Here is a 10,932-nt window from a genome sequence, read left to right as displayed (position 1 = left end):
ACAACCAACGTGTTTTGGAGGTTCATTGTCACCTTCATCAGGAGTATTGATGGTAATAAAAGGTTAAATGATGAATAAAAAGAAAAGAGAGAACTGGCGACCCAAGCAAGTCTCCTAGTGTAGATTTATACACTCCTCAGCTATATACTCTGGTCCAGCATATTTTTTTTATTGTCACCTAAAGCCCTGATGAAGGACCGAAGCTCCAGAAATGTGTTGGCTGTTACTGAACGCTGTTATTGTGGCAAAGAATTTCTGAATGTGATAATTGTTTTGCTCCCATCCTTTGAACCCTTTCATAACATTGCCTGGCCTTAATGGCTTGCAGAGTGCAACCTTTACTCCAACTTCCAATATTAACTTTTAGATTGGGGTCCAGCGCTCCAACAACATACCAACTAAAGAGAAACATGAGCCCAGAAGTTTGTAATTACAAAAGACATGTTTATGAAGAACCTCAGTACCCTTTTTTTTTTTGCAGGAAAGTCAGACAACACAGACATCAGAAGTGTGGTTTTACATTTATTAAAGGCCAACACATCCAAACAGTTTAAATACAGGATCCTGGAAGAAGTGGTGACGGCAGCCGCGGTGGCACAACATGCAGGTGCGCTAAGAAGACGCCCAGCACAACTACCTGTGGAAATAAAACAGAACAGAAAAACATGAACATACTGCATCTAGAATCCAATAATAACCATCAACACCCCTTTTAACCACTTTAATACAGGGCACTTCCCTCCCTTCCTGCCCAGGCCAATTTTCCCCTTTTAGCGCTGTTGCATTTTGAATGACAATTGCACGGTCATGCAACACTGTACCTACACCAAATTTATGTAATTTTGCCCCCACAAATAGAGCTTTCTTTTGGTGGTATTTGATCACCTGTGGGTTTTTTCCTTTTTGCTAAATAAAAAAAGACTGAAAAGTTTGAAAAAAAAAAAAAAAAAAAAAAGTTTTGTTTATGTTATACAATTTTGTAAATAAATAAGTTTTTTCTTGCACTGATGAGCACTGATGAGACTGCACTGACAGGCACTGATGAGGAGGCACTGATGGAGTGGCACTGATAGGTAGCACAGATATGCAGCATTGGTAGGCACTGATAGGAGGCACTGCTGGGCACTGATAGGTGGCACTGATGGGTGGCACTGATGGAGCGGCACTGGTGGGCAATAATGGGCACTGGTGGGCGACACTAAAGGATGGCAATGATGGGCACTTGTGGGCAGCATTGATAAGGAGGACACTGGCGGGCAGCACTGATGGGGAGGGCAATGGGGGGCTCCCTGAGCCCTGATTGCCATAGTGGGCATCCCTGGTGGATCTAGTGGCATCCCCCCCCCCCCCCCCGAGGGTCTGCACTGGTAATCAATGATCTGATTACCAGTGCCGACCCCCCCCCCCCCCCCCGTCAGGGGAGCCGCCGATCAGCGCTCCTTTACTCGTGCCTGTCAGGCACGAACTAAGGAAAGCCGATCAACGGCTGTTCCTGTTTACGATGTGACCAGCCGTGATTGGACACGGCTGATCACATGGTAAAGAGCTACGTCAGTAGTCTCTTTACCAAGATCGGAGATGCAGGGTGTCAGGCTGACACCTCGCATCACCGATCGCCGCTCTGCGCGCCCCCGGGGGCGCCCAGAGCTGTGTTATCCTGCCGCCGTCATATGACGTCCGGTCAGGATAACACAACCACATTCCCGCCATCATTCTGTTATAGGGCGGGCAGGAAGTGGTTAATTAATATTGGTGGTCCGTGGATGGACTAACCTCAAAACAGATTTAGCATAAACAATAAGAACAGGGAGGAGGTTACAATACACTTATGAAAAAAATGTATAGGACCATGAAAAACACAAAAAGGGTAAATTGTGAGAAGTTCCGGTTACACAATTAAAGCCAAACAGATCTGTTGATTCATAATCCAGAAGCCTTCATTCCATACTACTCCTCTAGAATATATGCTACTATTACAATGATTGCAATCACTCAATAAACATGCTTGCTTTAGAAAATGTAATCTCTTGTTGATGGTTATAGTTCAATGTATAGAGTGGATGATTTAAGTGTTCCCTATAACATGTCAAGAACAGCCTGGGCACAAATCACTTACAAGAAAGGAATAAAGTACAGCATAGCTTGTATTAAGTGTTGCCTTATAAACCATAACTAGGGTTAAAGACCAAATAGTGGTACCCTCCATCCCTAAAGCAGAACTAATGATTGCTTTATTAGTTTCCCAAAACAGTTACATTCATGGCATGCCTTGAATAACTGTCCCAGTTGCTTGCACTCTCAACCAAACTGTTAAGCAATCAATGGCTGATGTCATAACTGATCACATGTGCAGCACCATGGTAACTATAGATCTAACCGAGTAAGATGGCAGCTTCCAAGGCTGTAAGGGATGGGAAGATTTAGTTCTGCTTTAAGACCAGCAAATGGCCACCTGTGTACAACAGATAAAACTGTCAACTTTCCAATTCAGGTTTTTTTTTTGTAGCTACTTTTTAAAAAAGTGATAATACACATCATTTGGGGAATTTTACTTTGTTCACACAAAAAATGAAAATGCTACTTCTGTAACTTAATTGCCTAAGTTATCCAGGAATGTATTCAGTAGTGCTAAAAGCAAAAAAAAAAAAAAATTTAGCAGATTTTAAATTTTATGGTAGGTATGAATTTCATTGGTGGCCATGCTAATAATGGGATTTCTGTACTTACTGTAAAATCCATTTCTCTGAGTTCATTAGGGACACAGTGCTCCATAAAGCAAAACTCGTGGGTTATATTGCTTCCTCCAGTAATAGGACTAGGCAGAACAACAGCTCCCTGGCTACACCTGTGGGCCGTCCTCAGCTGGTATATAATCCCCCTCTCTGCTCTAGGTAATCAGTTTAGTAGCAAGCAGTATTAGAAGTATCAGAACTCCATAGAGGGGTGGGTGCTGTGTCCATCGATGAACTCAGAGAAATGGATTTTATGGTAAGTACAAAAATCCTGTTTTCTTCTGTTCATCAACGGACACAGCACTCCATAAATCATAACTAGTGGGGAGTCCAAAAGCAGTGCTAAGAGAAAAATGAGGGGTGGGGAAAATAACCCAAGGCTAAACATAAGTGCCATTAACCAGGACACAGGAACCTTACCCGGGTCACAGGAGCCCACATCTGAAAAATAAAAGTTTAGAGAAAAACACCCCTTTAAGACGGAACAGCCCCTCTTAAACAGCAGCCTGCAAAACTTTGCGGCCAAAAGAAGCATCCGCAGATTCCAAAGTATCTACCTTAAAGAATTTTGTGACGCTATGCACCGAGGACCAAGTGGCTGCCTTGCAAACTTGTGATATTGATGCCTGATAACGAAGGCCCAAATCTGTCTGTCCGTCTGTCTGTCTATCTGATCCATCTGGGGATGATAGCCCTGACTAGACAGATTAAAACTGATTACCTAGAGCAGAGAGGGGGGGGGGGGGGGGGGGTTATATATCAGCTGAAGACGGCCCATGGTCGTAGCCAGGTGTTTTTTGTTCTGCCTAGTCCTACTCCTGGAGGAGGCAATATAACCCAGTAGTTATAATTTATGGAGCGCTGTGTCCGTCAAAGAACGAAAGAAATAACTATTTTGAATTTGGTGCCAATGCATGATTACATTTTGCCATGTGTAAGTGGCAGGAGTAAGCAGTAGGCCTTTTTGAACAACTCTCCTGCATTAGAAACAAAGAAGCAAAAGGGGTTGCCAGAGAACTCGTCATTTCTCTTTTGAGCATAAACAAAAGTCTAATCTACTTTAAAGTAGTTGTAAACCCTTACATTTACCCAGCGAAGTGACTGGCCTCAGGTTATACACAGCGATGAAACAAATCCTCCTACATAGGTTGTACCTGTTTATCTGCTGTCTTCTCTCTACATCTATTCAAAGCGCAGAATTTTTAAAGCTTAAATTTAGCAAGAAGGGGGTGGGCAGCTGAAGTCACACTCGACAGAGCTCAGTGAGGAGAGCCCATAGAGCTGATTGGAGGGAAGGGACACACCCCCCTTCACACAGCACACAGGAACAAAGCTGAGGCTGTCAATCAGCTGGAGGCCCCTCCCCTGTCACAATTTTTCTCTTAGTGTCAGGAAAACTTGTCAGAAGTGATTCATGCTGATAGCAGTGGAATGAAGCAGCAGACAGAAATTACACTTTGTGCTCTGGATTGAGACAAGTACACACTATAGAGGGATATGCTTTGTTCATATTTCATGTCTGAGGTTTACAACCATTTTAAGGCCTGTATTGATCAGAATACACAGATTCCTTTTAGGCTTATTCTGCTTGCATCGGACATCAATTTAGGACTCTTCTGAAATCCTTTTCATTGAAAAGGTGAATCTGACCTGCATTTCACCTACTCCCAAAGCTGAATGAATGTGCATCAACCTAGCTCAAGATGCTCTTGCATTTCCATTGATCAAACCTCAGCCAGTTCAGCAGGGACTGGCCTAGAGTCGAACCAGCTTGTCATATTTTTGGCATAAGATTACTGCCTGCAGCTACAGTCACTATTATTTACTGTGTTCTGCCGGCTGGGAAGGCTCCCCACACCCCCCCCCACCGGGAGAACACAATAGCACTGCAGGAGGCAGCACCCCCCCCCCCCCCCCCGACTGACTGTGTTGATGGGGGAATAGAGCAATTTATTTTCCTGAAATCAGAAAAATTAAATCATCTATGGCACGAGTGTCAAACACAAGGCCCGTGGGCCAAATCCGGCCCTTCGGACCTTGTCATGTGGCCCGCAGCGGCCCCTGGCTGCCACCACCGGATCTCACCCGCTTTTCCTGCCGGCTGCCGTCACTTGTAAACACAGGAGCTTTTGTGTTTACAGTGATAGCTATAGTCACTGCGAGTCCCAGTAGCAGTGTACCAGTGATATAAAATATCCCCTCCGGTTACTGCACATACTCCGGCTCCAGGCTTTCCAAGCTGAGCGCGGAGATGCTGCAGCTGAACAGGCAGCTTATTAAAATAACCTTTTACATTCCAAGCGGTCGGTCGGGTGCACAGGCTGGAATGGAAGTGACACAGGCTGGATGACTGGATGAACCACTTGAATCCTGAAAGTTGAGTGCTTATCCCATGGGATTTCACGGGGGGGGGGGGGGGGGGGGGGGTGGTTCTGCTAGTGAAGGGGCAGTAGTTGGTCAAGTGATTGACTTGCAGTGGGAGGCAGTGTTTGGGTAGGTGGAGGTCTTGTTGTTGGGGGGGGGGGTGGTCTGGTAGGAGGGCAGTAATTGGGTGGGTGGTGGTCTTGTAGTGGGGGGGTGGTCTGGTGGGGGGGGGGGGCAGTAATTGGGTGGGTGGTTGTCATGTAGTGGGGGTGTGGTCTTGTATTGGGGGGGTGGTATGGTAGGGGGGCAGTAGTTGGGTGGGTGGTGATCTTGTAGTGGGGGGGCACATTAGTTGGAGGGGTGGTCTTGTAGTGGGGGGCAGTAGTTGGGTGGTGGTCTGTTAGTGGGGGGGTGGGTGTTAGTTGGGTGGTGGTCTGTTAGTGGGGGGTGGGTGTTAGTTGGGGGTGGTCTGGTAGTGGGGGGCAGTAGTTGTTGGGGTGGGGGTCTGTCAGTGGTGGGGCAGTAGTTGGGGGTCTGGTAGTGGGAGGGGGAGTTAGTTTGTGTGGTAGGGGTCTGTCAGTGGGGAGTGGTGGGGCAGATCCCTGCAGGCACTGACAGCGTCTCTCACAGTGGGGCACAGGGGGGTAGGATAGAGCCAGAACCGACAGAAGGATCTCCCTTCAAGGCGACAGAAGTGAACTGTTACTGGAGCCGAATACAAAAGTCCACCTACACAGGTACTAAAGCTGAATACAAAGGGAGGAAACTGCATAGTAGAGATGCGGGGAAGCTTTGGGAATGGTGGGCTGGGGGGATGTGGGGGCCGATCTGTGCAGATGGGGGGGAAATTGGTGGGTGCAGAAGTAAGAGCCAAGAAGGAGGGGTGGAAATGAGATGTTGCACACTGTGCATAGTGCACCACTGCACATTGTACATAGTGCACCCCCGAGCCCTGCACTCTGTGCATAGCGCACCTCTGAATCCTGCATGTAGCTCATCCATGAATCTTGCACTCTGTACATGGGGCACTCTTTGATTCCTGCACTCTGTACATAGCGCAACTCCTGAACTCTACACTCTGTATGTAGCACACCCCTGGATCCCTGCACTCTGTCTGTAGTGCAACCCTAAACCCTGCACTTTGTACACAGCACACCCCTGAACCCTGCACTCGCTACATAGAGCAGCTCTGAACCCTGCCCTCTGTACACAGCACACCCCTGGACTCTGAGCTAATTATTACTTAAATTAATAACCAGAAATAGTTAAATGCAGAGGCAATTATTTAATATGATAAAAGGGTAAATACAGTCCAAGATATACAATTGGCCCCTCGAGGAAACCATATTGCTGATGCGGCTCCCGATTTGAGTTTGACACTCCTGATCTATGTGATCTATGGCATGCCCTGTCTTGTACAGGGACTGATGTTAATGGTAATACAGATAAAAGGATAACATAGGATCTAGATGGTTCTTTCATACTTACAATAAACAAAGAACTTTCTACATATACTTCATTCATATACATCCTGCTTATCTGCAATGTAATCTACTATCTCTTGTGGGGTCATCAACTTCTCACCGTCGGCATCTGGGATCTCAAAACCTAGAAGGAAAGAGCAGAGTTCAGTAGAATCAGACACAGTAAGGACATAGTGAATGAAGGCAGCAAAAGGCAACAGTGCAGCTCCAGCAGCTGCGGTAGAACATGAAGTCCCATCCCCTGCTGCCAGGCCGTGAGGGAACTCGCTGTTCTACAACTGCTGGAGGACACAAAGCTTCCTTGACTCTGATTTAGGGAGCAGAGCAATGACAGCTTCACAGATAGTTTAAGCAAGTAATGTCTCAAATGGTTTTTGAACAGTTTCCAGCATGTCCTACCCCAGCCAGCAACTCCCAGAATACCCGTAGCAGGCCAGCAGTGCATGCGCTTCTTGTCATTCAGTAACTGACTTTTCATGTCTGCAGTCTGAGGGAAGCCAATATCTTTCTTAAATGTTTCTCTTTTTAAAGGTTAAGTATATATTCAGGGTGTAACATGTTACAGATGCAGCAGCCCCTGCACCCCCCCCCCCCCCCCCCCCATCCCCAATTGTGACATAGAGCGGGGGATCTTTTCCTGATCGATTGGCTAAATCCAACAGGGTGGTTGAACAGAAGTTGATTGATAGATCAACTTTTGTTAAACTGCAGTGGCTATACATGGATCAATATTTGGCTGGCCCCTAATTAACAGGTCAAAATTTTGATCCATGTTTGGTCAGCCTTATTGCTGCTGCTCATAATTAGATAGAGAGATGCACACACACACATACTAAAATGATATATCTATCTATCTATATATATACACACACACACACACACACACACACACACCCCCCACTTTTAAGTACACAATGGGACCAGAGCATGTATGTAAAACGAAAATGTACTTAAAGTGAAGCAATACCTTTTCTTATTTCTCAATGTATGTAAATACACTAGCTCCATAGGAAATCTTGGTCAGCTTGACATGGCACTGCTCCCAAACCATAAGTGACAAGGACACCAAGCTTGGGGAGCATGTTAAGGGGATCCAGGACTATGACATGGTAGATTACCTAGGCAAGCTGGCCAGCCACAAATAGGATATGTTGTAGTCATGGGTCCCCTCTCGGTGCTCCCTAAGTTTGGTATCCCTGTCACTTATGGTTTGGGAGCAGTGCCATGTCAAGCTGACCTTGATTTCCCATAGACGCCAATGTTAAAAACCAGAAGTAGTGACATGCCAAGCTGACCAGGCTGTGCCCGTACTCGCGAGTGTATGTAAAGTGAGTGTACTTAAAACGGGGTATGCATATATATGTATAACACGCACCTCAATGCAGCCTTGCCAGCGCAGTGCCCAGCAATGCAGCCTCGCCAGTGCCATTGACATCATCGCCTTGACACTATCTGAATCAATATAAAAAAAGGCCAGGAAGCAGCGCCAAGAGCAGAAGGGGTCGGGCCGAGGAGAAGGGAGGACGAGCCATTGCTGTCATCGGAAGTCCCGGCGCCTATGATAGACATCACACGTTTCATCATAGGAGGCGGGACGTCCTATGACAGCTCGGCGGCCCGGCCCGCCCCTTCTGCCTCTCGGCGCTGCTTCCTGGACTTTTTTTTTTATCGGCGTATAACACGCACTGTTGCTTTTCCCTCCATTTTTAGGAGGTAAAAGTGCGTGTGCATATATATTATATATATACACACACACACACACACACACACACACACACACACACACACACACACACACACACACACATACACTATTTATATATATATATATATATATATATCTATCCATCTACATACACACACAAAATGTACATATATTGAAATCTAATGACAGCTTGAATAAATACTACAGGTGACAGATATTTATTCATAAGCTCTAACCAAATTTGATAAGCCAATATTTTGCTTTCATCATCCTGCAAAATTAAATATGCTGCTTTAACCTCCATTCCCTGTGCCTGCACGTGTGTTTACTGATGCTTGCGCACAAGCCAGTCGCCTAGCAACCCGTGAGTGGGTAGGGGTAGATAAAATCACCCGCGTACAGAGAAAGCTCGCTACCTCTACTGAGACTGTCCTACTGACACAGATAATTAAAAATAAATCATTGCCGGGAGCAATGTCATAGAAAAGTTCAGCTTAAATCTTTTTAATCAAATCATTTATTTGTCTTTTTTGGATTGGAGAAGAATTGAGGTTTAAAATAAAGCGAAGCCTAATATCCAATGTTTATGGAAGTATGACAACCCAGTGAGGTGGAAATACAGATGCTGGAGAACGCCAAGCCCTATTGCATGAATTAATGATTCTACCTGAAAGCCCAGAAAATGTAAAGGTTACCCGGCACATTTTATTAGACCTCGTAACAAATGTCACAATCAAAACACAATACCCCAAAAATGCAGATTGCATGCTTTCATGCCTATTTAGTTCTATTAACCAACACCCTACTGCATGTAGTGGATGGATAATAATTAGTATGGCATCCACGGATGCCTCTGAGCAAAAAAACATCATCCATCAAAGCCCTGGTGACAGAGACATGGTCCAAGTCTGCCATCTAGTGGGAAGGTGGAATATTGCAGTAAGGCAAGGGAAAATGAAGCACAACTGCAGAAAATAAACACATAGCTTTGGATAGACTTGGGAGGACCAAATGCTTCTGTCAATTTGTCATTGCTATTAAGTGAACCCATTGGGGAGATTTTACCTCACTTATCTGTGTGACAGCAGCACAGAGGGAAGACAGTGCTTGTCGCTACATAAGAGGCATCTGGTAAAGCAACACAGGCCAGAGCTGCACATGAGGTGGACCTCATGTGAATTTTCCATAAGGTTTCATTCACAGGGGTGTACTACATTGTACATCCGTGTGAGGGCTGTGTTTACCCGCAGCGATGCACAGGTGTTCCATATATCCCCATGTAGGCAGTCCCTTTCATGTCAAATGGGAGGTAATGGCTGCTCAGACACAGCTGTTTCTCCCAATTTGACAGCCAATTGACATGAATGGGACTGCCTGCACACGGATGCATGGAATACCTGTACATCACTTTGAGGGTAAACACAGCCATCGTACATGTGTATGCCCATGTAAATAAGGCCTAAAAAGAACACATTCTTTCAAGCCCAATTCCAGCTTTAAAAAGCTTAAAAAAAAAAAGAATTAAATGCTAAAATTAAAAAAACAGTTCTCACTGCAATGCTCGCCCCGTTTCCAGCACTGTTCCCTGCAGACTAAAGAGGCCATAAATGGAATGATTTTTCTTTGCTGCAACCACAGGAAAGAAAATCACTTGATTCCCCCATTAAGACTGAATGAAGGAATGAAGACTTGAACTGAAAATCTGCCACTTATCACAGTGTATGGCCAAAATTTAAAAATATTATCAAAGTGACTATGGATTCTCAATACAGATCCCTTTGGTTCTAAGGTGATATTTGAGTTGTTTCAAGTCTTCATTCTTTTGTTCCAAGCCCTGATGAACTAGTGACAAATCAGACAAAGCCTGATTGCCCGGAGTTCCAGTATTTTGATCAGTAGTTAGACTCTTCCAGAGACCAGACCCCTGAGCACAATCTGTGCCGATAACGCCACCCCACCCGGACAGGCTGGCATCAGTGGTGACCACCGTCCAGTACAGGGGAAGGAAAGATTTTCCTTGTCAAAAACGCCAGAGAGCGAAGCCACCAGATTAGGGACTCCCTCGTACTCCAGCTCAACAGGATCACATTGTCTAGAGACTTGATTCTTGTCTCATTTGGCAAGAATCTCTCTTTGTAGAGGTCTCGTGTGGAACTGTGCAAACTGAACCGCCACAAAAGGTAGACACCATCAGGCCCAGCACCTGCATGCAAGTCCTGAGAGATAACCGACCGTTGGACAACAGTACCAGAAGCGCATCCTGCAGCTTCTGGAGCTTGTCCAGGGGAAGAAACACCCTGGCTGAGACTGAGTCCCAAGTCAGACCCAGATAGTCCAACTTGGTGGAGGGAACCAGAGTAGATTTTTGGAAATTAAACTCCAACCGAACTCCTGCATAGTCCGCACAGTGATCTCCAGGTTGTCCATCAGAGCAGTCGGGGATTCTGCTCTTAGGAGGAGATCGTCCAGGTACCCCAGTACCACAATCCCCCTCTTGACGTAACAATGCTAACATCGGGGCCAACACCTCTGTGAAGACCCGGGGAGCAGAGGCGAGACCAAAAGGGTAAAGCCACAAATTAATAATGCTCCTCGCCCACGGCAAAACGGAGGAAGCGTTGATGACCGACATATATAGGAATATGAA

The 10,932-nt window shown here is 45.7% G+C and overlaps 1 protein-coding gene across 1 annotated transcript in view; it reads right to left on the bottom strand.

The window, feature by feature from the left end:
- Positions 1-509: 509 nt before the first annotated feature.
- The window catches only part of NDUFAB1 (NADH:ubiquinone oxidoreductase subunit AB1), a 29,347-nt gene continuing 18,924 nt past the window's right edge, over positions 510-10,932 (bottom strand). Inside the window, exons 4-5 of the mRNA XM_082261080.1 lie at positions 6,585-6,704; positions 510-637 (exon numbers count right to left, since the gene is read on the bottom strand). Of these exons, the coding sequence (XP_082117206.1) occupies positions 6,613-6,704 (92 nt within the window). The 3' untranslated portion in view covers positions 510-637; positions 6,585-6,612. The remainder of the gene's footprint in view (positions 638-6,584; positions 6,705-10,932) is intronic.

Source organism: Pelophylax lessonae, assembly GCF_965119305.1.
Source record: "Pelophylax lessonae genome assembly, chromosome: 6".
NCBI classification, from domain to species: domain Eukaryota; kingdom Metazoa; phylum Chordata; class Amphibia; order Anura; family Ranidae; genus Pelophylax; species Pelophylax lessonae.
Note: the sequence above shows the minus strand (reverse complement) of the source record. Positions and strands in the feature narration are given on the sequence as shown.